The sequence below is a fragment of the Borostomias antarcticus genome (assembly GCF_949987555.1).
Source record: "Borostomias antarcticus genome assembly, chromosome: 16".
NCBI classification, from domain to species: domain Eukaryota; kingdom Metazoa; phylum Chordata; class Actinopteri; order Stomiiformes; family Stomiidae; genus Borostomias; species Borostomias antarcticus.
In genome coordinates, this window is record NC_140249.1 from 7,813,580 (window position 1) to 7,840,888 (window position 27,309).

At 43.0% G+C, this 27,309-nt stretch overlaps 1 protein-coding gene across 1 annotated transcript in view; it reads left to right on the forward strand.

The window, feature by feature from the left end:
• Positions 1-308: 308 nt before the first annotated feature.
• LOC311319523 (calpain-1 catalytic subunit-like) overlaps positions 309-27,309 on the forward strand; it is a 41,659-nt gene continuing 14,658 nt past the window's right edge. Inside the window, exons 1-11 of the mRNA XM_084451081.1 lie at positions 309-403; positions 5,252-5,510; positions 5,893-5,962; positions 6,052-6,170; positions 6,378-6,511; positions 6,991-7,165; positions 7,409-7,483; positions 7,964-8,049; positions 19,189-19,263; positions 20,067-20,224; positions 20,438-20,666. Coding sequence (XP_084307207.1) covers positions 5,271-5,510; positions 5,893-5,962; positions 6,052-6,170; positions 6,378-6,511; positions 6,991-7,165; positions 7,409-7,483; positions 7,964-8,049; positions 19,189-19,263; positions 20,067-20,224; positions 20,438-20,666 — 1,361 coding nt within the window. The 5' untranslated portion in view covers positions 309-403; positions 5,252-5,270. The remainder of the gene's footprint in view (positions 404-5,251; positions 5,511-5,892; positions 5,963-6,051; positions 6,171-6,377; positions 6,512-6,990; positions 7,166-7,408; positions 7,484-7,963; positions 8,050-19,188; positions 19,264-20,066; positions 20,225-20,437; positions 20,667-27,309) is intronic.

Here is a 27,309-nt window from a genome sequence, read left to right on the forward strand (position 1 = left end):
TGAAGAAATTAATTGTTAGAGTTTCAAGACATTGTGCAACCATGCCGAAGGTGCACAATACAAAAATGCCCTTTTGCAATTTCCATTTGGGCATTTGGGACAGACCTACCATAGAGAAGTAGAACAATTGTCCGGCACTTTTCTGCTTGAGAAAAATGGTGCAGATTAAGAATAGCTTCATATTTAAAGGTAGCCAATAGAGTCTACGGGTGGCCAGAGCCACACACACGCGCGCGCTAACAACGCGGGAATGACGAGGCGGTTCCTGCTCATGTTGGCCACCTGTGTCCTTCTTGAATCTTGAGCAATTACGTCATTGACCTCATAAACAGTAGCCTATATAATAAGCGGCCAATAGTCCGGAGCATCTATTCTTCTCAGCCGCAGCATTGCATCATCTGTGGTAAGATATTAATCATCGATAGTTGAAGTTCATCGTTTGCCTTTGTTTTGTTCTTTAAAAAACAAACCTACCTGAAGCCTAAATTCATAGCGATGTGAAAGTGAATGGGGCTCCACAAATTGTCTTCCTATAACTTCTGCTAACATTGGTAAGATAACTGTATTTGAGCAGCATGCCAATTCCACAATGATTATGAATTTCGTGTACCACTAACCTTTGGAAATGTTTAATGTAGACCTTTGGAAACGTCTTACACAGCAGACATTCTTCCAATGAGATTGTGGGATAGCAAGCGGCTAAGTTCCAACACGTTTCATACAGTCTTTGAGTTCAGTCCACACGGAGATCAGACGTCAGACGATTTGAAGCTGGCTGTCCAAGTCTCGAGAATTATCTGTCGGGACACAAAAATGTCCTGATTTTCCACATTCACTAACAAAGTATCCCGATGTTAAAATAATCATACCATGAATTGTTTTCACCGCTTAAACCCAATTTAGACAACGGAGGTAAAATTGGTTTCACGTTCGACATTCGTCAGACATTCATATTCGGAAATTTTAGGGACCGTGGAGAAAGTACAATCATAATCAGGGAAAAAAATCAATAACACTGCCAATATTGGACAAAGACACCACAAACCACTTGCAAATTATTCTGCTAATCAATATGTGACTGTGACAGCTTTTGGCTTTATGAAATTATTGATTACCAATTTATAAAAAATCAATTAAACCCATATTTAATGTGGTTAGGATCAATAACTCTGCCAATTTTGGACAGAGACACCCCAAACCACTTCTGAATTATTCTACTAACCAATATCTAAATGACACCTTTTGGTTTTCTGAAAATATTGATCACCAATTTAATGAAAATCAATAAATCAATAAAACCAATATTTCATGTGGCTCGGATCAATAACTCTGCCAATTTTGGGCACAGACACCCCAAACCCTTTCTGAATTATTCTACTAATCAATATCTATCTAAATATTGATTATCTAAATTTTGGGCACAGACACCTCAAACCCCTTGATCAATAACTTTGATTTAATAAAACCAAGAGCTGTCATAGATAGATATTGATTAGTAGAATAATTCAGAAGTGGTTTGAGGTGTCTCTGCTCAAAATTGACAGTTATTGAGTTATTGGTTTGAGGTGTCTCTGCCCAAAATTGGCAGTTATTGATAAAAAACGATCGAATATCTGTCTAATCAATTGGTAATCAATAATTTCATAAATCCAAGAGCTGTCATATATAGATATTGATTAGTAGAATTCAGAAGTGGTTTGAGGTGTCTGCTCAAAATTGGCAAAGGTATTTATAAAAAACTTCGAATATCTGTCCGATTGATTAATAAATTGGTAATCAATAATTGAATAAATCCAAGAGTTGTCATAGATAGATATTGATAAGTAGAACAATTCAGAAGTGGTTTGAGGTGTCGCTGCCCAAAATTGGCAGTAATGGATAAAAAACTTGATCGCATATCTGTCTGATTGATTAATAAATTGGTAATCAATATTTTCAGAAAACCAAAAGGTGTCATAGATAGATATTGATTAATAGAATAATTCAGAAGTGGTTTGAGGTGTCTGTGCCCAAAATGGGCAAAGTTATTGATCATAATCATATTAAATATTGGTTTAATTGTTTTATAGATTTTTAATGTAATCAATAATTTAATAAAACCAAGAGCTGTCATAGATAGATATTGATTAGTAGAATAATTTGCAAGTGGTTTGTGGTGTCTTTGTCCAATATTGGCAGTTATAGATTTTTTTCCTGATTGTTTGCCTTGTCCATGGCCGTGTCCGAATACCCATAAAAAGGTATGCAATTGATTATTTCGAGCAAATACCTCCCCTTTTACCGTGAACGCGCTCATAGCTAGATTGGACCAGCTGGGTCGACTTAACGAGTTGATAGCCACCGTTGTAGTACCATTTATCCGTGATTGCGGTTGTCCGGTTTACTTGAGCGAGCTAGCGAAAAGTTATCCTGGATATGTTGAACAAGCACCGTAGTACGGGGCCCTGGCCAGGGTAAATTCACAATAACCTGTCTGTGTAAGGTGTATGACAACAGCAAAGCAGGTAGAGAACTGAATATTACTGGATGACCAAAATCTCTGACTGTAAAACTCGGTCTCTAAGGAGTCACCTCTCTACATGTCTAACCAATGCTTGTGCAGAGTTGTTGTAGCAGATGTTGTTTTGAGGTACTGAGCAGCCAAAATATCACCCCCAGATCTTAGGGAATTATTTTTTGGTCTAGCAGTAGCCTACATGTCTACCTTCATGTAGAAGGTTGGTCATGTTTTGGGAATACACCATGAATATCCACCAATATAGTAAAAATCGACAAAGAATAGGACATTGATCAGCAATACATATTTATTGTTTATTGTCTCATAGTTGCATTAAAACGTGGATACACTTAGGATAATATTTGTATTACACATTCAAAATGGATGCTGAAGGACCTATATTCATGTCAAAAACATCCAATACAAGTACAGCACACATACGGTAAACCTATTACTGTATAACCTGTGACAGTGCTATACTGTTATACATACAAGGAGTACACTACGAAGGCATAGCATTCCCTGTTGCAGAACCTGGTAGACGGTGAAGTGAAGGGAAATGGTCCAAGAAATGGCCTAGTTTTGTTTTAATTAGTGTATCCGCCCAGTGATTGAGGTGATTTATATGTAATACCACAGGATCCAGGCTAAGAAAATGTGTAACCTAATAAAGTGTCTATTTGATTTGTTTCTCATGAATCAAATATTATTTTGTTGTACATGCTGTAGCAGTTTAGGAGCTTATAGCTTCATGGAAATATGACTATGACTGGGTATAACTTATGGTTATACCTAGGCTATCCCAACTATGAAGGAAAATTGACTTAACTACGCTAAGTCAACTCGTCTGTTGCACTACCCTTATGAAAGGGAAAACAGATAGCCTATCAATAGTCTAATGTAATATCAATCTCAGTCTGAAAGGAAGTCTTTGACTCAATTAAGTGACCAAGAGATCTGTTGATGACACTACAACATGATCAAAGCATGGAATATTTATTGAAGTATACTAATCAATTATCATGATAATATGAACACACACAATTCAACAATATGGAACACAAATGTGGCAGAATGGAAACAAAGCAGGAAGGGAATAAGTGATAGGTGAGTGCAGCCTGTTCCTACGATCTAAACTCAACACAACATAGCAGCCACGAACACATCAAACGAGCAGCGTTAGCATGGACCTTACGGTTTGTGTGGCGCACGGCTCGCTTCGACTGGACAGCTCTCGGTGTAGTCTCGAAGACCACGTGACCAGCGTTGTTGGTTTGGTTGATGGGCGTCGTCCGCCGGCTCGTTGCGTCGCGGTTTTGCTGTTGTTGGCGTTGTGAGTCGCAGCGACCCAGAGTTCAGGCTTTACACTCAGATTTTGCAGAGTAGTACAGAGTCTATTCCGGCGCTGTTTGGTGTACAGCCAACCGAACAGTTCAGAATTAAAGTTGCAAAGTCTCACTACTCTCCCCTAGCTCTTGCCGAGAGGATGGATCCAAGGAACAGTTGTGGCTTGGTTGCTTTTCAGGAGATATGAAAGCGCGTCAACTCGCCCGTACCTACAGCTCAGGATCCGTGACATTTTGAACAGGTGAAACAAGAGTTGAAACAAGAGAAAGAACAATGGCGGCTCACAGGTTAAATACCTGCGGCTTGCTGGGGGGTGGGTGCTTGTGACCCCTGTCCAGCGATTGGCCAGTTGATTCGTGACCTCTCCTTTGGGGGGGGGGGGGGGGTCGGAGAGACTGAGTCATTTTCAGGACATGTTTTAATCTGATCTCATTACTACCACATTGGGAGGACATTAGTAAAAATGACATTATCATATTCAGTACATTGGCCGGAGCACATAGAGTATAAACACTTGCATCTGTAATCACACTCACATGTTGGATTCACAATTTTTAATACTGCTCTGAGCCCGTTCGCTCCCCAAACCCCGTTTATTCACAGATATGTCCCTCACTTAAGAATAAACACTGGCACTGGGAGAATGACTCAGTTTCATGGCTGGGATGGCAGTTTTCTTATGAATGCAGGCTCTGGAATTCTCCAGACAATATTGTGTACTGCAGTTGGTGAGAGAGAGAGAGTGAGAGGGTCGTAAAGTTGGGCCTGTTCTGTGCGAGTCGTTTGATGTGGTTCTTAGGACAGGGGTGTGAACGGCCCTTGTTCTCTCTTGTGTTTACACAGGCCCCTCCTTTAGTGTGAAAGGCCTTATCTGACCTGTGACCCCAGGAAGCAGGCCTGGATTGCCTGCACAATGGCTCCTCCGCTACAATGCATAGAAAGATAATACTGTTTACTTAAACAGCAAATAAATAAAATTGTTATCTATGCTGATATGTATCTATCTAAATCTGATTTGACTCCTCATTATAACGAAGAGCCAGTGTTCTTTAAAAATAAAAACATCTTCATCAAGATGGGACTACAGATCACTCCTGCAGTGCCTTAATGCCAAACTAAGTTTTCTTTTAATTTGTGTACCGCCCAGTGATTCTGATCTGCTCCAAAATGGAACTGGTCGTAAGTTGGCTCATGCTACACCCCTCCACCAAGTTTCATGAAAATTGCTCTGGTAGTTTTTGTGTAATGAACGAGCGAAATAACAAACACACGACTGAAAATATTGTCGCTGGGCGCGGAAAAAAATATTATTATTTATTTGTTGTTGTTGTTGTTGTTATTAAACATGACGTGAGGCTACTATGACTTTTTACATCACATGGCATAATTATCTCCTTCCTTACACAGACCACCACTTGCAGCAACAATGCCTCCTCCTGGTGTGTGTATGAATATCATTCAAGAGCGTCACAAGAAAGATGGTGTTGGGAGCCTTGCCAACCCCCTGAAACTCTTTGATCAAGACATTAAACAGTTGGAGAAACACTTTGTCGATAGGAGGATGAGGTTCGTCGATCAGACGTTTCCCCCAGACCATAACTCCATTGGCGAAGGAATACGTCTGTCCCCTTCTGACATGGCAAGAGTGGTGTGGAAGAGGCCATATGTAAGTTGAACGTGTCCGGCCTTGTGCACATACTTATAGTGCTTCGATAATTCTCTCCTTATTCCAAATGAAATGTCCAGATTCATTCTGGAAATGACGTCACTGCTGAAATATGCAACCAGCTGTAATCCTGGCAACATTGGAAACACAATAAACGCGCAAGAATCAGTCTGTGCTTCATACTGCTGATCATACACTTAAGAGTCAATGTACATTACCAGGAATACCAGGGTAATAGCAAAAGCCTTTTCAGGTGTTTTGCAACCCCTAATAAGAGGCATAATCTTGCAAGATGTTTTAAAGGATTCAGTAAGCATCACATTCCTTTTATTGTCGCTGCAAGAAACTACCCAATTTGAATTATTCACTCCCTCCTTTTCAGGAAATTGCTCAGAATCCAACTTTAATAGTTGATGGAGTTTCAAGATTTGACTTTGGGCAAGGAATTATTGGTAAGTGAATGTGACTCTTCTTGAAAATGAATAAACATCACTATTATCTGAGTTTGTACCCACTCACATATCTTCACATATATTTTTAGATAACTGCTGGTTTATTGCCTCCGTTGGGGCATTGACCTTCCAGAAGCACATCTTTGAACAAGTTGTTCCTCTTAACCAATCATTTGACGGGGATTACTGTGGAATATTCCACTTCAGGGTAAACTCTCCTCTAGTCATTTTAACATTATTCTCAAACAATACAATGTACTGTATCATGTACCATTCAGAGACTTTGATTGATAAATGCCTTTTCAATGCATTCTGTTTACTAAGCAAAAATACAAAATCCCAATGAAAGAGTTTCTGGATTCCTAAAACGGCGCTTTATCTCACAACATGACTGCCCCCTTCCTCTGCCTTTCAGTTCTGGAGGTTCGGACAGTGGGTGGATGTTACGATCGATGACAAGCTACCAACAATTGACGGCAGACTTATTTTTGTTCGTTCAAACACCCCTAATGAGTTCTGGCCTCCCTTGCTGGAAAAAGCCTACGCCAAGTATGTGAGCTAGCCTAAGTATTTTGGTTATGTAATAAGAAGCACTTTTAATTGTAGGATGATGTATATAACCCAGACCAGCCACAGTGCTATGTGTGAAGTGACATGATTCTACACACAATGCATTCCATTCTCATGTAGGCCTACATGTTGCTCATTGTGTATCATGCGGCAGTAGGAGGTTGTAGGCTATACAGGATCAGGAGCTGTTCAACGGGAGGGTGACAGCTGGAGTGGATGGGCGGGCGTACAATGCATTTAGCTTCGGAGCAAATTACCATTCGTTGCAACTAGAATTTCTATTCCTAGCTCAAAATCAGCTAAAACGATTTGTTGCAATATTTTGCTTAAATTTGGCATTCCACTCCCAGCAGCTGACAAATGTGTATATTGACATGCTATGACCCATTTGTTGAATTGTGGTCTGTCACATACCTAATGTGAGGTAGTGTTGGTATAACGTGAGTCCTCCTTCACAGGGTGTGTGGCTCCTATGCAGACATGAATGCAGGGACCACTTCCGAGGCTTTGGTGGATTTTACTGGTGGGGTCCACATTTGTTTCCAGCTTGCAGATGCCCCCCCAAACCTGTGGGATCTGATGTCTAGAGCTGCCTTATCCAAATCGCTGATGGGGTGTGGCACACCTCAAGGGGTGAGTGCAAAATAACCTAATGTGGACGCTCATGACACCGTTAACTCTTTCCTACCAAACAACTGCAGAAAAATGCAATGTTTGCCACAAGCATGTATCTACACGTAGGCTACCATGCTTTGAAAGTTTATTTTGCACACATACAAAGCAGAGATTAACATGAGTTGTTCTATTTCCATTTTGTGTTTAAACTATATATTGTTCCATGACTTCCATTATTAATGCTACCTGTGTCCAATGTAGGAAACAGCAGCCAACACAGTAGCACCCAACGGATTAGTGAGAGGTCATGCATACACTGTTACAGGTGTCACAAAGGTAAAGTAAGTTTTGAATGGATAATAATGGCAGCTAGATTTAAGTCTTATGTGTGTGTTAAGATGGTACAGTATAAGCATACTTTTATGTCTACTGTATTTGCTTTTGATGGAATGTTATCAGTTCATGACGTGCATATGTTTGTGCTGTGCACCTGGTTAAACTCTGCTGCTGACTGATTATTGATTAACTACTTTTGAGTCATCATGTAAGTTTCAACGAGGCAAGCTGGTTCACTGTGTAGAATTGTGTGGCATCTAGCAGTGAAGTTGCGGATTGCAACTAAATGAATACCCCCCCGCACACACACATTCTACATGGTGCACCTCTAATTAGTTTGACCACATGAAAGGGGAGATATATGACTAGTATGCTTTGAGCCATAACTCAAAATAATACCCAGACATAACCTCCAGTACTGCTCTTTAATGGATGATATGATAATAAGGAGAGCTGGTGTGATTTTGATGTCCTCCTAAGCTCATGAGCCAAGGAAGGCCGGTCCGTCTGGTCCGTCTGTGGAACCCCTGGGGAAAGGGAGAGTGGAAGGGAGACTGGAGTGATAAGTAAGAACTCTATGTTTTGAGCAGTTCATTGTACATGATGCCTGTATCTTGTAGCCTACATATGAGAAATGTACGTTTTGCATTTAAAATGGATGCCCTGCTGAAGTGGCCTCCTCCTGCCCTACGTGCTCGACAAACGCCTCGGAACTTCGGTCTCATACGTAACATCACTTTTAGCTAGCTAGTTTTTGGAGGGGTGAGAGTGTTTGAGGAAGAAGCAGACAGAGTCTGAGAAGGAGAGGAAAAAAAAGGAACAAGAAGACTGTGAAAATGAGGCGTGCACTGAATGTCCATGGAGCCCTGGAGTTGTTTTATAGACTGGACGAGGCTGGCGTTGTTTTATCAATCAATCAATCAATCAATCAATCAATCAATCAATCAATCAATCAATCAATCAATCAATCAATCAATCAATCAATCAAAGCTTTATTTGTATAGCGCATTTCATACCCAGAGGCAGCACAATGCGCTTTACAGAGAACAAAGGAGGTGGCTATACGACCCACCCCTACATATTCCAGAGGGAAGAAAAAAAACAGTAATCACCCGGGGGCCAGATAAGTGAGCTGTAAAAATTCTTCCCTGACCCCTCTCAACAAGGCGATCGAGCAAGCTCCTGGAGTATGTTTGAGATAAGAACATTTATAAAGCAATAAATTACATTAAATTACATTTTCAGAGTAAGAGAAGCTAAAAAACAACATAGGAGAGACATGGCAAATACTGGTGTGTGCTTGCTATGGCACAGGCCTAAAGCCGGAAGTGGGCTGGTGTATGTCTGTGTATGTGTGTGTGTGTGTTAACTAAGTGCTACGACATCCACAGCAGACACAGGGGTATCTATCGGACTTAGGGAGGTCTGCTGGTGACATTGGGGCATCCACTGGACCTGGTTAGAAGATAGGAGGGAGAGAGAGAGGCACTAGGGAGAGGGAAGGCAGAACAGGTTTAGCAGCACACAGAGCCATAAAAGCAATACTTTTAAAACAGGCAACCTGGAGCAAGCTCCTGGAATATATTTGTCTAACGGCTAAGAACATTTATAGAGCAATAAATTACATTAAATTACATTGTCAGGGCAAGAAAGGCTAAGAGCATCAGGTCCCGGCCTAAGCCGGATGTGGACTGATGTGTGTCTGTGTGTACGTGTGTGTGTGTGTTAACTAAATACTACAACATCCACAGCTGACCCAGGGGTATCAATCGAACTCAGGGTGGTTTGCGGGCAACAGTGGGGCATCCACTGGACCTGGTTAGAAGATAGGAGGGAGAGAGAGAGAGAGGCACTAGGGGAGGCAGAAAACGGTTAGTAGCACGCTGAGCCATTGAAGCAACACAGATAAGAAGAACAGAATAAGCCAGTTTCAGGGTAACCAGCTTCTGTACACTACTTGACAGTACATAGCAGAAAATACACCTATGTATACAGAGGATTCACAGGTAAATTTGAGGCTGCCTTTCTGTGTCTCAAGGTCCTGGCTAGTGATTGTAGGCTAGGTCGAAAAGGTACGTCTTGAGATCTCGCTTGAAGACCTCCGTTGTTTCGGCCCTTCTTAGGCACTCCGGCAGGGTGTTCCAGAGGTTGGGGGCATAGAAACTAAAAGCTGCCTCTCTGTGTTTCTTGGTCCTGGCTTTTGGAACTGTTAAAAGTTCAGTACCTGAGGATCTGAGTGGTCTGTTGGGCATGTACCTAACAAGCATGTCTGAAATGTATTGTGGTGAGTGACTGTGGAGAGATTTATAGACTACTAATAGTATTTTAAAGTCTATTCTAGAGTTGACAGGTAACCAGTGTAGTGATTTTAAGGCTGGTGTGATGTGTGCCCTTCGTCTAGTCTTAGTGAGGACTCGTGCTGCAGCATTCTGTATCATTTGTAGCTTAGAGATTGCTTTCTTCGGTAGGCCTGATAGTAGAGCATTGCAGTAGTTCAGCCTGCTTGTGATGAAAGATCATGATCATCTTTCGGTGTCAGCCTGAGAGAGAAAGGGTTGCACCTTGGCAATGTTCCTTAGGTGGTAAAAAGAGGTCTTTGTAATATTCTTGATGTGGTTTTCGAAATTAAGATCTGAGTCAAGTATGACACCTAGGTTTTTAGCCTGGCATTTGGTGTCAATTTCCATAGTTTTTAAATGTGCAGATAGTTTCTCTCTTTCAGCTTTTTTCCAGCTTTTTCTCCAATGATCAGTACTTCTGTTTTGCCTTGGTTTAGTTGGAGGAAATTATGTCCGTAATACACTTGACAAGGCAGTCAACCAAGCTGTAGTTTTATAGACTGGACGAGGCTGGAGTTGTTTTATAGACTGGACGAGGCTGAGGATGAGCCTATTCCAGTTCATGGTCTGAGGAGGAGAGTGGCGCCGAGGATTATGACATGATTGACCGGTCTTTTGTCGTCGGTGATGAGAGGTAAGGCTTATCATGAATATTTATGGATGGACCAGCCACCCTCCCCCATCACACTGAATGAATGACTTCCCAGTGTCCACTGTCGACTCCTTCCGCTTTCTGGGCACCACCATCTCCCAGGACCTCAAATGGGAACTAAACAGCTCCCTCATGAAGAAGGCACAGCAGAGGATGTACTTCCTGAGGCAGCTGAAGAAATTTGGACTACCAAAGGAAATTATAATACTCTTCTACGCCTCCATCATTGAGTCCATACTCACCTCCTCCATCACCATATGGTGCGTCATCCGATCCGCTGAGAAGGTGATCAGCTGGAACCTGCCCTCCCTCCTGGTCCTGCACAACTCCAGGACCCTGAAGTGGGCCAGGAAGACTGCGGCCGACCCCTCCCACCCCGGCCATAATCTCTTTGTGCCACTCCCCTCAGGCAGCAGTCTGCACACCACAGAGGCAGCTTCTTCCCCACGGCCATCAGCTCTGCCCGTGTCCCCCTCTGACACCCCCCCCCACCCCACCACAAACTCCACCACCATTGACAGACACTGTGGATAGACACTTGCGCATGGCCTGAATATGTATTCTATAGGAAGCATCTCACTCACACATCACATACACATACACACACTCACTTATACAGTACATTACACTCTGCATACGCACTGTATATATACTGACTGCACTACTTTTTGTGTATTTTTCTTTTTCTTAGCTTATCGTTTTTTGCACTAGCATTTTGTACTCGCCCTTTGCACTGTCCTGTCTTTGCACTGTCCTGTCTCGTCCCTGCACCCTGTCCAATGTTGTCTCAATGTTATGCACCACGACCGAAAGCAAATTCCTAGAACACAATAAACGGATTTGGATTCGGATTTATACCAGTCCAAACCCTGTATTTCTTTGACCTTCCCATGTCCAGATATGGCCACTTCAATTCCACCCATTGGCAATACCAGACAGTCCAAAAAATTAATGGAGGTGAATGGCTAGCTGTGCTTGTGTGGCACGTGGACCTGCCCCGTGATTCGGATCTGCTCCAAAATTTTAAGGGTTCTAAGTTGGACCATGATACACACTTCCACCGAGTTTAATGGAAATCGATCTGGTTGTGTTTGTGTAATCCTTCTAAAGAGCCAAAGAACGAACACACACCACCGAAAACATAACCTCTTGCCCAGTGGAGGGCGGAGGTAATTAAGAACTAAAAAAAAATGTTTTATGTGACGATTTGGGATTTGTCAAAAGCCTCAAAGGTCAGGAAATTCAAATGACCACCACAAACCTAACTCTACTGTTGAATTTTTTTTCACTTATTTTCTCGATAGCACTCAAAATGAATGTATTAATTGTTTCCCAAGTTCCATTTTCATTTTTATCTTATAGTGATGCATGTGGTCATTCTTTGTGATGTCTCTAGTTGGGATATGTTGAAATTGGACCAGAGCACCAAGCTGCATCTCTGCTGTCAACCCAGCCCCCCCCCAGTGGCTCATGGGGTGGGGGTGCGTCCCATGTAAAAGGCTGGTCCTGACTGCAGCGCGCGGTCCAATCTGGCCTGGGCCCTTTGCTGCATGTCCTCCCCTCTCTCTCTCTCCAACCTTTCCTGACTCTCCTTACACTATCCTATCGGGTAAAGCAGAAATGCCCTAAAAAGATCTTACAATACAAATATTACCTGCTAAAAATCATATTGGGTTGGTCATTTAGAATGAAGTTGAATAAAATAAAACCTACTTTACACCATTCTGACACTTTTGGCCTAGCCAGAGCCCTGCTACAGGATGTTTGCCACAGCTAATTCTCTGATACCATAGCACTCCAAGTTGGCTGTAGTCCATTACACTCTGTGTATGGCTTGGTATTGACATTGTGAGTTGGCGTGCCAAAGGGCATTTTTAGCAATGTGGTAAGTGACAACCATACCCTAGCTTATAAGTAACATGTCTGAAGTGAAGACTTAAAGTCCTTTACAAATAGCATACAAAGGACATCAAAGAAGCACAATGAAGACTATATATATATAGATAGATAGATAGATAGATAGATAGATAGATAGATAGATAGATAGATAGATAGATAGATAGATACCCCACTTATCCGAACACAACGGGACCGAAGGTCGTTCGTATCTCTGAAACGTCCGGATGACTGAAACTTATGTTAAAATGCACCAAATTCAATAAGTGGTATATACTTGTTTCATATAGACTCATAATAGACCGATAAATACCCTTAATTACTTGTGAAAATTGCAATCAAATAGCCAACTAAACTTGTATAGCCTAGCCTATAATAGGCCTACAGTAGCCTATAATAAAATAAACAAATTTCCACTTGAGTGCGTGCTTTGATCAAATACAGTACTTTATTCTCAAATGAGGCCCACGCTGTATCGATAGGCTACTGTATTCACAGAACAAAATGGTATAGCCTAAAAAACCCAACATTAGAACAATTAGAGCAAATGATAATCAAGAAACTAGTGCTGCGAGCAGCAGTGAGCGGGCCCTCGCACCCCACGCGGGTCGGGGTGTGGCGCCGTTAAAGGGTGTGCTATTTCGGTGTCCAGTACTGACAGAAACTTCCTGTCACCAGTAGGTGGCGCTCTAAGCGTGACTCAATACCGACGCATAGATGTGTTCAGGACAGTACCTTGATGAAGCGTGAGAAATGTTGTGTAAATCGGACAAAGTATGTAGGAGTTATGAGGACTTCCTGTAAGCAGTAGGTGGCGCTGTAGGTATGACGCAATACTGACCTACAGATGTGTTCAAGATGCGACCTTCATCAAGCATGAGCAATTTGGAGTAAATCGGATAATGTATGTAGGAGTTATGAGTACTTCCTGTTTCACCAGTAGGTGGCGCTGTAAGTGTAACTCAATACCGACGCATAGATGTGTTCAGAAATTGACCTTCATGAAGCGTCAGCAATTTGGTACAAATCGGATGATGTATGCAGGAGTTATGAGGACTTCCTGTTTCACCAATAGGTGGCGCTATAAGTATGAAGCAATACTGACACATAGATGTGTTCAGGACAGAACCGTCATGAAGCGTGAGATAAATCGGACAAATCGGATAATGTATGGAGGAGTTATGAGGACTTCCTGTTTCACCAATAGGTGGCGCTATAAGTATGACGCAATACTGACACATAGATGTGTTCAGGACAGAACCGTCATGAAGCGTGAGATAAATCGGACAAATCGGATAATGTATGGAGGAGTTATGAGGACTTCCTGTTTCACCAATAGGTGGCGCTATAAGTATGACGCAATACTGACACATAGATGTGTTCAGGACAGAACCGTCATGAAGCGTGAGATATATCGGACAAATTGGATAATGTATGGAGGAGTTATGAGGACTTCCTGTTTCACCAATAGGTGGCGCTATAAGTATGACGCAATACTGACACATAGAAGTGTTCAGGACAGAACCTAATGAAGCGTGAGATATATCGGACAAATTGGATAATGTATGGAGGAGTTATGAGGACTTCCTGTTTCACCAATAGGTGGCGCTATAAGTATGACGCAATACTGACACATAGATGTGTTCAGGACAGAACCGTTATGAAGCGTGAGATATATCGGACAAATTGGATAATGTATGGAGGAGTTATGAGGACTTCCTGTTTCACCAATAGGTGGCGCTATAAGTATGACGCAATACTGACACATAGATGTGTTCAGGACAGAACCGTCATGAAGCGTGAGATATATCGGACAAATTGGATAATGTATGGAGGAGTTATGAGGACTTCGTGTTTTATGGCGAAATGTCAAACTTTGGCGGGGCGCCACGGCAAGGGTGTTTGGTGAAAACTCAATTTTTTTGATAACTTTTGATCAGAAAGGCCTTAAGATGAAGCTGACCCGATATGAAGTTGATCGGATGAAATCTGTAGGAGGAGTTCGTCGAAGTACGAGGCATGGAAATGGTCAAAACAAGGACAAAATGGCACATTAAGAGCAAAATGGCGGACTTCCTGTTGCATGTTGGGTATAGCTCCAAGAGACATTTAAGTGTGGCTCGATGAAATACATATGCCCACCGAATTTCGTTAGCCTACATCAAACTGAAAGGTGGGGCTCGCCATTTTAAACTTTCCAGGGGGCGCTCTTGAGCCGTTTTGCCACGCCCATTTCCGTCACCCATGAATTATCAAATTTTTCACCGGGACTGACGTATCTGCAAAGTTTCATCCGTTTTCATCGATGTTCAGGCCGCCTAAAAGGCATTTGTTTGGAGTAAAGGAGAAGAAGGAGAAGAAGGAGAAGAATAACTAGTGCTGCGAGCAGCAGTGAACGGGCCCTCGCACCCCACGCGTGTCGGGGTGCTGCGCCGTTAAAGGCTGTTCTATTTCGGTGTGCAGTACTGAGAGAAACTTCCTGTCACCAGTAGGTGGCGCTCTAGGCGTGACTCAATACCGAAGCATAGATGTGTTCAGGACGGTACCTTGATGAAGCGTGAGAAATGTTGAGTAAATCGGATAATGTATGTAGGAGTTATGAGGACTTCCTGTTTCACCAGTAGGTGGCGCTATAAGTATGACGCAATACTGACACATAGATGGGTTCAGAAGGCCACCTTCATGAAGCGTCAGCAATTTGGTGCAAATCGGATGATGTATGCAGGAGTTATGAGGACTTCCTGTTTCACCAATAGGTGGCGCTATAAGTATGACGCAATACTGACACATAGATGTGTTCAGGACAGAACCGTCATGAAGCGTGAGATATATCGGACAAATTGGATAATGTATGGAGGAGTTATGAGGACTTCCTGTTTCACCAATAGGTGGCGCTATAAGTATGATGCAATACTGACACATAGATGTGTTCAGGACAGAACCGTCATGAAGCGTGAGATATATCGGACAAATTGGATAATGTATGGAGGAGTTATGAGGACTTCCTGTTTCACCAATAGGTGGCGCTATAAGTATGATGCAATACTGACACATAGATGTGTTCAGGACAGAACCGTCATGAAGCGTGAGATATATCGGACAAATTGGATAATATATGGAGGAGTTATGAGGACTTCCTGTTTCACCAATAGGTGGCGCTATAAGTATGATGCAATACTGACACAAAGATGTGTTCAGGACAGAACCGTCATGAAGCGTGAGATATATCGGACAAATTGGATAATGTATGGAGGAGTTATGAGGACTTCCTGTTTCACCAATAGGTGGCGCTATAAGTATGACGCAATACTGACACATAGATGTGTTCAGGACAGAACCGTCATGAAGCGTGAGATATATCGGACAAATTGGATAATGTATAGAGGAGTTATGAGGACTTCCTGTTTCACCAATAGGTGGCGCTATAAGTATGACGCAATACTGACTTACAGATGAGTTCAAGATGTGACCGTCATCAAGCATGAGCAATTTGGAGCAAATCGGATAACGTATGTAGGACTTATGAGTACTTCCTGTTTCACCAGTAGGTGGCGCTCTAAGTGTGACTCAATACCGACGCATAGATGTGTTCAGAATGCGACCTTCATGAATCGACAGCAATTTGGTGCAAATCGGATAATGTATGTAGGAGTTATGAGCACTTCCTGTTTCACCAATAGGTGGCGCTATAAGTATGACGCAATACTGACACATAGATGTGTTCAGGACAGAACTGTCATGAAGCGTGAGACATATCGGACAAATCGGATAATGTATGGAGGAGTTATGAGGACTTCCTGTTTCACCAATAGGTGGCGCTATAAGTATGACGCAATACTGACACATAGATGTGTTCAGGACAGAACCGTCATGAAGCGTGAGCTATATCGGACAAATTGGATAATGTATGGAGGAGTTATGAGGACTTCCTGTTTCACCAATAGGTGGCGCTATAAGTATGACGCAATACTGAAACATAGATGTGTTCAGGACAGAACCGTCATGAAGCGTGAGATATATCGGACAAATTGGATAATGTATGGAGGAGTTATGAGGACTTCCTGTTTCACCAGTAGGTGGCGCTGTAAGTGTAACTCAATACCGACGCATAGATGTGTTCAGAAGGTGACCTTCATGAAGCGTCAGCAATTTGGTGCAAATTGGATGATGTATGCAGGAGTTATGAGGACTTCCTGTTTCACCAATAGGTGGCGCTATAAGTATGATGCAATACTGACACAAAGATGTGTTCAGGACAGAACCGTCATGAAGCGTGAGATATATCGGACAAATTGGATAATGTATGGAGGAGTTATGAGGACTTCCTGTTTCACCAATAGGTGGCGCTATAAGTATGACGCAATACTGACACATAGATGTGTTCAGGACAGAACCGTCATGAAGCGTGAGATATATCGGACAAATTGGATAATGTATAGAGGAGTTATGAGGACTTCCTGTTTCACCAATAGGTGGCGCTATAAGTATGACGCAATACTGACTTACAGATGAGTTCAAGATGTGACCGTCATCAAGCATGAGCAATTTGGAGCAAATCGGATAACGTATGTAGGACTTATGAGTACTTCCTGTTTCACCAGTAGGTGGCGCTCTAAGTGTGACTCAATACCGACGCATAGATGTGTTCAGAATGCGACCTTCATGAATCGACAGCAATTTGGTGCAAATCGGATAATGTATGTAGGAGTTATGAGCACTTCCTGTTTCACCAATAGGTGGCGCTATAAGTATGACGCAATACTGACACATAGATGTGTTCAGGACAGAACTGTCATGAAGCGTGAGACATATCGGACAAATCGGATAATGTATGGAGGAGTTATGAGGACTTCCTGTTTCACCAATAGGTGGCGCTATAAGTATGACGCAATACTGACACATAGATGTGTTCAGGACAGAACCGTCATGAAGCGTGAGCTATATCGGACAAATTGGATAATGTATGGAGGAGTTATGAGGACTTCCTGTTTCACCAATAGGTGGCGCTATAAGTATGACGCAATACTGAAACATAGATGTGTTCAGGACAGAACCGTCATGAAGCGTGAGATATATCGGACAAATTGGATAATGTATGGAGGAGTTATGAGGACTTCCTGTTTCACCAGTAGGTGGCGCTGTAAGTGTAACTCAATACCGACGCATAGATGTGTTCAGAAGGTGACCTTCATGAAGCGTCAGCAATTTGGTGCAAATTGGATGATGTATGCAGGAGTTATGAGGACTTCCTGTTTCACCAATAGGTGGCGCAATAAGTATGAAGCAATACTGACACATAGATGTGTTCAGGACAGAACCGTCATGAAGCGTGAGATAAATCGGACAAATCGGATAATGTATGGAGGAGTTATGAGGACTTCCTGTTTCACCAATAGGTGGCGCTATAAGTATGATGCAATACTGACACATAGATGTGTTCAGGACAGAACTGTCATGAAGCGTGAGACATATCGGACAAATCGGATAATGTATGGAGGAGTTATGAGGACTTCCTGTTTCACCAATAGGTGGCGCTATAAGTATGACGCAATACTGACACATAGATGTGTTCAGGACAGAACCGTCATGAAGCGTGAGATTTATCGGACAAATTGGATAATGTATGGAGGAGTTATGAGGACTTCGTGTTTTATGGCGAAATGTCAAACTTTGGCGGGGCGCCACGGCAAGGGTGTTTGGTGAAAACTCAATTTTTTTGATAACTTTTGATCACAAAGGTCTTAAGATGAAGCTGACCCGATATGAAGTTGATCGGATGAAATCTATAGGAGGAGTTCGTCAAAGTACGAGGCATGGAAATGGTCAAAACACGGTCAAAATGGCACATTAAAAGCAAAATGGCGGCCTTCCTGTTGCATGTTGGGTAAAGCTCCAAGAGACATTTTAGTGTGTCTCGATGAAATACATATGCCCACCGAATTTCGTTCACCTACATCAAACTGAAAGGTGGGGCTCGCCATTTTAAATTTTCCAGGGGGCGCTCTTGAGCCGTTTTGCCACGCCCATTTCCGTCACCCATGAATTATAAAATTTTTCACCGGGCCTGACGTATCTGCAAAGTTTCGTGAGTTTTCATTGATGTTTAGGCCACTATAAAGGCATTTGTTTGGGGAGAAGAAGGAGAAGGAGAAGGAGAATAATAATCCTTCGAAATACAATAGGGCCTCGCACCGCCAGTGCTCGGGCCCTAATAATAATCCTTCGAGTTTCAATAGGGCCTCGCACCGCCAGTGCTCGGGCCCTAATAAATAAATGAAATGACAGACAAGTTGTCGTGTCTTAGGCTATTGTAGCCTAAAAGAAAGTCTCTAAAACAACCGATGTAGGCTAACGTGGCCTAGGCTGTAGGCTATTAACAAATACAGTAGGCCTAATATAGGCTAATCTACATGCTTCCTGAAGGGAACGAAAAATTACTCGATGCTCATCTGCTTCAGGTTGCTGACGCGCTTTTTTCCTACCAAGGAATGCAGCTCTCGGAGCAGACTCGTTTGCGTTTTGCGTGATTCGCACATGTATCGCTGTGCTCAGGATTGTAAGAATAACCAGAAAGGTCTGTTGGCTTGCACACTGCAAAATACAACCGAATGCACAGTAGTAGGACATCCTGATATTTTCACCATACTGCATGTGGCATACTATATATTGGGACATGCTACATCCTTTTTTGGCATACTATATAGATACAGTAGTATGGAAGTATGCGATTCGGAGCACAGCCGAGATTTGTCCTTCTAACTTCAGGCCTACTGTACATCTTTTCACACATTCACTCAAGGTTTTTATTGTCCCATCAGCTCTCCCTTGTGGCGAACTGTGAGTCCTGACAATCGCAAAACATGTCTCGCGGTGGATGATGATGGAGAATTCTGGTAAGCACATTTGTGGTTTGCAATTTTTAATAGACGTGTACGCAACACATTTTCTGTCTAGTTTGAAACACCTTGTGCACAAAGCCTGCACGCTCGTAGTGATTGCCATGGGCTCAAATATTGCTTTGGAAGGGAAAGTGGTGGTTCCACTCTGAGTATGGTCATTAGAGGTTTTTAGGGGTATAAATAAATATCTCAATCCTCAAATGTATAATTTTCTGTTTATTTGGTTACTGTTACAAAATGCAAACAAAGTAACAGGTTACATCCACGTATTAATCTATTGTTTCTTAACTCTACTATTAGGGCACTATTTTGCTCATACACGGAAGGTTAATAAGCTAAATTTACATTTTCTAACCTCACACTTTTGGTCTGAGGTGAAAGTATATGGTTTGTTCAAGCATTATAAACAATCCTTGTTGAGCAACATAATCCTTCATTTTGATGTTTAAAAATTTTGAAACAATTGGCAGCCATTTTCCCTCACACAACATTCTCTCCTCCTCGTTTGTCTGGGAGGTGGGACGAGGTTAGCCATTTACATTATTTGGTCCAATGAGGTTGAGTGATCAGTGGTCGACATAAACAGTGTGCAACTGAGGTGCGTGTGGCGTTATAATATAGGATCATGATATCAATATATTCATTCTACACAAGTGTACTCTGAGTATTATGAGACTTTGCCTTGATTTGGCCAAATATAGGTCAAATCTGTGCCCTGGAAATAATCCGGAGGTTTTGGGATGTACATGCAATTATTGAAGACAACTCCTTCACAGTTTCAATTGGTGTCCTTGTAGGATGACATTTGAGGATCTCTGCAGACACTTCTCAGATGTGGATATCTGTTGTTTCTCAACTGACTTCCTTGAGGTAAAACCTTGTAACTGGAAATCCTCCTTCCATGAGGGCAGATGGGTTGCAGGAGTCACTGGTGGTGGATGCATGAATTCTCTAGGTACATACAGTAGCCTAATAGATACGATTATACAACATCTGTATTTGACTTACACAGATTTACTCACATTAAACAAAGTAATTTATTTGATGTTATTGATCCAGTAAGTATCCAAGAATGTCCTTGTACTGCACATTAAATTTCTCTCCAATTCATGAGTGGAATTTTGTATGTTTCCTGACATTGATTCAGCCATTTTGTCTTTCCATGCAGACAGTTTCTGGACAAACCCTCAATATCGGGTCAACATTGAAGGGTTGGATGAGGATTGTGCTGAAGAACAGGGGGACAACATGCTGGTGTCTCTGATGCAGAAGCCCGACAAGAGAAACAGAAGCTTGGTTAAAAATCACCACATTGGTTTCTCCATTTTCAAGGTCTGTTTGAGATTTCTTTCTCTGATCATGGTTGGCTACAGTGACTTACTTTTGAGGCTTATCACGTGACCTTACAAAGCATGTGCAGACATGTTGGAAGTTGCATTAGAAATGCCAAGGAGAGGGGTACCATAAAGTTCAGTCACTCTGGCACTCTGACTTAGTATTGGAAAAAGAGTTGACAGTGGTAGCTATGTGGGGAAAGTAAATATATACGTTTACAGGGGTATCCAACTGTAATAACCTGAGGGAGTTGTACTCAAATAGTGACGTCATACAAAGTTCAAACAAAAGTCTTAAGTGAAAACACTGGTCAACACCCACAGAAGATATGTCCATAAACCAAACAATACCAGCAGGGTGAAGACAAAGGCGAGGTCCAGGGAAAGAGCTATGGCCATGACTTAATAAATCCACGAGAAAGAAGCTAAGAGACAAAGTTCAGAAACTGAGCAGAGGTCTGTAACAGGAAACACAAGCACCAGAAATATGTAAATGGTAAATGGACTGCACTTACATAGCGCTTTACAATGAAAGCCTCTGATTCACACACACACACACACACACACACACACACACACCAATGCGGCAGCTGCCATGCAAGGTGCTAGCCTGCTCATTGGGAGCAATTTGGGTTCAGTGGTTCAGCGTCTTGCCCAAGGATATTACGACATGTCAACAGGAGGAGCCGGGATTCGAAATGCCGACCCTGATCATTGGACGACCCGCCCTACCTCCTGAGCTACAGCTGCCCCACAAATAGCTGGCATGAAAACAACACAGAGGCTAGAGGGACCACAGGGGGGCTACAGGGGGACCAGAGAGGGAACTAGGGACAACCATGCGCAGCAGTAGCCTACTTATAAAGTAAACCATGTTTTACCTGACATGACAGGGCTGGGATCAGTTAATCATTCATGTAAATACAGCCCTTTTTCCAATGCATACCCAGGTAACACCTGTGGAATTGAGAAATACTATAAATTCGAGCTTTAACTATATTCAAATTGTGAATAATCTGCAATGCATGTGCTTAGTAATGCATATCTATGCGTGTAGTAGTGTCCACATTGCTTTTGAACATAACACTGCATTAAAAATCCTATATGCAGGATTTTAAGCATTGAAATACAGTATATCTATATTGCTATGATAAATTGAGAGGGATCAGTGAAGTGCTCCTCTGGAAAAACGGCTCCAGTGTAGGGAACGGAGAAGGGAAGGGATGTCCTCGTCAAATGTGTCTGTCTTTGTCAGGGCTTAAAAACGAAATTATTTTTCAATCGGTTCGCTCCGAGCAGAACATTTAACGTTTCTGTTCTCGTGTTCCGCCACCAACATAGCGTTCCAGAACCGGTTAAGAACGAAAAATAACGTTCCGTTCATCGTTCCGGGGGTGTTATAGCCTATTAAGACTCTATAGGCCTACAGTATTTCTTGTAAGGTAGGCTATAACCTAATCAACAAGTCTAGGGTTGTGGTGGCATTATTGCCAACAATATTAGCCTTGGTGATGTGTGCTGTAGTGTAGCCTTGTTGATTATTTTACAAGAAATACGCAACATTAGTCCTATTCCTATGCCCTAAATCGACACAGTAAACTATGCACAGGTCTATCTTAAGTCATCATCATAGCTCATCATCCTTTTTAAAATATTTTCTTGTACTGTTGCTGCAAGCTATTTTATTCTGCGCCTGTAGGCCTATTGTTTGTTTTTATTTCGTTTTATTTCGTTTTATGTTATTTATAAATAATTAGTCACCTCATTCATTCATCTGCGCAATCCCTATTGTTTATGCTGCGTTCCTTTTGTATGGAGCTCCGGATTTAACGCCTATACGCCTATCGTCTGCCATCCGCAGTCTTTAATATTATAGTAATTTAACTTATGCTATTCAATGATCAGGGTTGCACGGCACATTGTCACTAAAGTGTGCTCATATTAATTAATGTAGCCTAATCATTTGGTTTGTGAAAATCAAGACGTGACGGAAATCTGTGCAACAATAGGCTATGACTAGATTCCAAGAGGCGCGCTCGCTTTCACAGCCTAATTGCCGAGTAGAACTCTGAAGGAGGCAGACCATTAAATTCGCAAAACATAGGTTTATGCATCCTATAGATACTAGTATACATCCAAGCAACTGTCACAAAGTACTCCGTGTTTTAAATAGCCAAACCATACGAGCGAGATGCGCAAAGAGTGAAAATTGGCTTCCGCTGAATGTTGGTTATAAAGATAGAGGAACTTTATTGCAGACACGCAGGTCCATATAAAACATTATATTTGCACAGTAGGCTATTATTTCTTATACTTTATTATTTGCATCATTCTTTGTGGACCAATGTTGGAATAAATTTGCCTTCGAACGTTATTGCCCACTCTGACATCCGCGGTCTTTATGTGAAATCTAGTGTTAGCCTACTGAAACATTACAGGCTATAGGCTAGCCTACTGTTATTCAATTAAACAAAATAAATCACATTGATATCCTTGCTAAGTAATAAGCTGTAAGGACAGGCTGAACTACTGTTTTGCACTGGCAAACAAAGGAGAGTGTGTGACAGCCCTGCGCAACGCGTGCAAATTGGCTGCCGCTGAGTGGTTGGGAAACATCAAGAATAGTCATGCATCTTAGCTTGCAGAGTTTGAGAAACATCGAGTCTGAACTAGAAAGTACATTTCCTGGAGAAAATGTGAGGTGGGCTAGCTGCTGCAGTTGTATGTAACAGCAACTGCTAAAACTACTACGGACCAGGCAATCTCCATGCACCCACCGGCGAAGACTGTGCGTCTCTAGCCCAATCAGGGGCTGAGTTGTGGGGTCTGTGGTGTGGACAGTGGCATGGTGGTGAGACTCCGCCCCCTCAGGTCAGAGCTGGTCGAGGACAGTGTACCCCTCTCCGGGCCATCTACCCGCCCGCACCGGTGAAGACCATGTGTCTCTAGCCCACTCAGGGGCTGAGTTGTGGGGCCGTGGCGTGGATAGTGGCGTGAGGGTGAGACTCCGCCCCCTCAGGTCAGAGCCAGTCAGGGACAGTGTAGCCCTCTCCGGGCCACCTACCTGACTCAACCGGTGAAGACCGTGTGTCTCTAGCCCACTCAGGGGCTGAGTTGTGGGGCCCGTGGCGTGGATAGTGGCGTGCTGGTTAGGCCCCGCCCCCTTGGGTCACAGCTAGTCGGGGACAGTACAGTGACCTCTGGGCAATTTCAATGCATCCACCAATGAAGACTGTGTCTCTAGCCCACTCAGGGGTTGAGTTGTGGGGCCCGTGGCATGGATAGTGGCGTGGTGATGAGACTCCACCCCCTCAGGTCAGAGCCCGTCAGGGACAGTGTACCCCTCTCCGGGCCACCTACCTGACTCCACCATGAAGACCTCCGGGCAGTCTCCTTGCACCCACTGGTGAAGACTGTGTGTCTCTAGCTCAATCAGGGGCTGAGTTGTGGGGTCTGTGGCGTGGTGGCGAGACCACCACGAAGAGAAAGAAAGAAAGAAAGAAAGAAAGAAAGAAAGAAAGAAAGAAAGAAAGAAAGAAAGAAAGAAAGAAAGAAAGAAGGAAGGAAGGATGGAAGGAGGGATGGAAGGAAGAATGGAAGGAAGGATGGAAGGAAGTATGGAAGGAAGTATGGAAGGAAGGAAGCAAGGAAGGAAGGAAGGATGGATGGAAGGAAGGATGCAAGGAAGGAGGGAAGGAAGGATGGATGGATGAAAGAAAGAAAGCAGGATGGATGGAAGAAAGAAATAAAGAAAGAAGGATGGATGGATGGATGGATGGATGGATGAAAGAAAGAAAGAAAGAAAGGAGGATGGATGGATGGATGGATGGATGGATGAAAGAAAGAAAGAAAGAAAGAAAGAAAGAAAGAAAGAAAGAAAGAAAGAAAGAAAGAAAGAAGGATGGATGGATGGAAGAAAGAAAGAAAGAAAGAAAGAAAGAAAGAAAGAAAGAAAGAAAGAAAGAAAGAAAGAAAGAAAGAAAGAAAGAAAGAAAGAAAGAAGGAAGGAAAGAAGGAAGGCTGGAAGGAAGGAAGGATGGAAGGAAGGATGGATGGAAGGAAGGAAGGAAGGAAGGAAAGAAAGAAAGGAAGGAAAGATGGAAGGATGGAAGGATGGATGGAAGGAAAGGAAGGAAGGAAGGAAGGAAGGATGGAAGGAAGGAAAGGAAGAAAGGAAGGAAGGAAAGAAGGAAGGAAGGATGGATGGAAGGAAGGAAGGGAAGAAAGGAAGGATGGATGGAAGGAAGGCAGGAAGGAAAGAAGGAAGGATGGAAGGAAGGAAGGAAGGAAGGAAGGAAGGAAGGAAGGAAGGAAAGGAAGGAAGGAAGGAAGGAAAGATGGATGGATGGAAGGAAGGAAGGAAGGAAGGAAGGAAGGAAGGAATATGAATGCTACCACAATAGTCATAAAAGGGTGCCTGTACAGAGTGCATGCACGTGTCCCCAAATTCAAATCCCAACTGACACTGTGAGCATCCTCTCATTCACTTCAATGGAAAGGCATGTCCGATTCAGACAGCTCTCTCTCAAAAAGTATAAATGTCACAGCCTAGATATTGACACTGTAGGAATCCTGAGAAAATGCTGAACATTTTAGGATATGATATGTCCGTGTAGCTTAAAAACTGTAGGCATGGCGACGAGTTAGAAAAAGGGTAAAAATGCAAAATTAGCAGTTCAAAAGGTAGTGTGGGCCCATACGTTTCAATGGAGAGCGCAGTTGCCGAACAAATCGTCATACAGCGAAAACTATAAGTCACACGGCTTAGATACTTACATTGTACGAATCAGCAGTTATGGGAACGTTTCGATATATAATATGTGTATGAGCTGTTAAAACTGTAGGCATAGCGACAAGTTAGAAAAAGAGTAAAAATGCAAAATTAGCAGCTCAAAAGCTAGAGTGCGTTGCCATACGTTTCAATGAGGAGCGCAGTTGCCGAACAAATCGTCATACAGCGAAAACTATAAGTCACACGGCTTAGATACTTACATTGTACGAATCAGCACAGTTGTGTGAATGTTTTGATGTATAATATGTGTGTGAGCTTTCAAAACTGTAGGAGTGCCAGCAGTTTACAAAATGTGTGAATATTTTCAAAGCAACTGCTGCCACCACTCTAAAAACATAAAGTTTCTGAACATTCCAAAAGCAGTTTCAAGCAGTTTCAATGGGACAAAAAATAGTTTTAAAAGTTACATTTCAAAAAAACTATAAAAAATATCAAAAATCTGAATGGATCCGTTCAAGAGCTGAACGTCATGAACATTTTAAAGTTTGAATGAAGTTTCTAGTACAAAGTATGAAGAACTAGTTAAGGTTCAAAAAAGCGGGGAGAATAATAATAACTAGAAAGTACATTTCCTGGAGAAAATGTGAGGTGGGCTAGCTGCTGCAGCTGTATGTAACAGCTACTGCTAGAACTACTATGGACCAGGCAATCTCCATGCACCCACCTGCGAAGACCATGTGTCTCTAGCCAACTGGGGCTGAGTTGTGGGGCCGTGGCGTGGGTAGTGGCGTGGGGGTGAGACTGCCCCCTCAGGTCAGAGCCAGTCAGGGACAGTGTACCCCTCTCCGGACCACCTACCCGCCCGCACCGGTGAAGACCGTGTGTCTCTAGCCCAATCAGGGGCTGAGTTGTGGGGCCCGTGGCGTGGATAGTGGCGTGCTGGTTAGGCCCCGCCCCCTTGGGTCACAGCTAGTCGGGGACAGTACAGTGACCTCTGGGCAATTTCAATGCATCCACCAATGAAGACTGTGTCTCTAGCCCACTCAAGAGTTGAGTTGTGGGGCCCGTGGCGTGGATAGTGGCGTGGTGATGAGACTCCACCCCCTCAGGTCAGAGCCAGTCGGGGACAGTGTAACCCTCTCCGGGCCACCTACCTGACTCCACCATGAAGACCTCCGGGCAGTCTCCTTGCACCCACTGGTGAAGACTGTGTGTCTCTAGCTCAATCAGGGGCTGAGTTGTGGGGTCTGTGGCGTGGTGGCGAGACCACCACGCCACCACGAAGAGAAAGAAAGAAAGAAAGAAAGAAAGAAGGATGGAAGGAAGGAAGGAAGGAAGGAAGGAAGGAAGGATGGAAGGAAGGAAGGATGGAAGGAAGGAAGGAAGGATGGAAGGAAGGAAGGAAGGATGGAAGCAAGGATGGAAGGAAGGATGGATGGAAGGAAGGATGGAAGGGTGGAAGGAAGGATGCAAGGAAGGAAGGAAGGAGGGAAGGAAGGATGGATGGATGAAAGAAAGAAAGTAAGAAAGATGGATGGATGGGTGGATGGATGAAAGAAAGAAAGATGGATGGATGGATGGAAGGATGGATGGATGGATGAAAGAAAGAAGGATGGATGGAAGAAAGAAAGAAAGAAGGATGGATGGATGGAAGAAAGAAAGAAAGAAAGAGAAAGAAGGAAGGAAGGAAGGAAAGAAGGAAGGATAGAAGGAAGGAAGGAAGGAAGGAAGGAAGGAAGGAAGGAAGGAAGGAAAGGAAGGAAAGATGGAAGGAAGGAAAGGAAGGATGGATGGAAGGAAGGAAGGAAGGAAGGAAGGAAGGAAGGAAAGATGGATGGAAGGAAGGATGGAAGGAAGGAAAGGAAAGGAAGAAAGGAAGGAAGGAAAGAAGGAAGGATGGAAGGAAGGATGGAAGGAAAGAAGGATGGAAGGAAGGGATGGAAGGAAGGAACGATGGAAGGAAAGGAAGGAAGG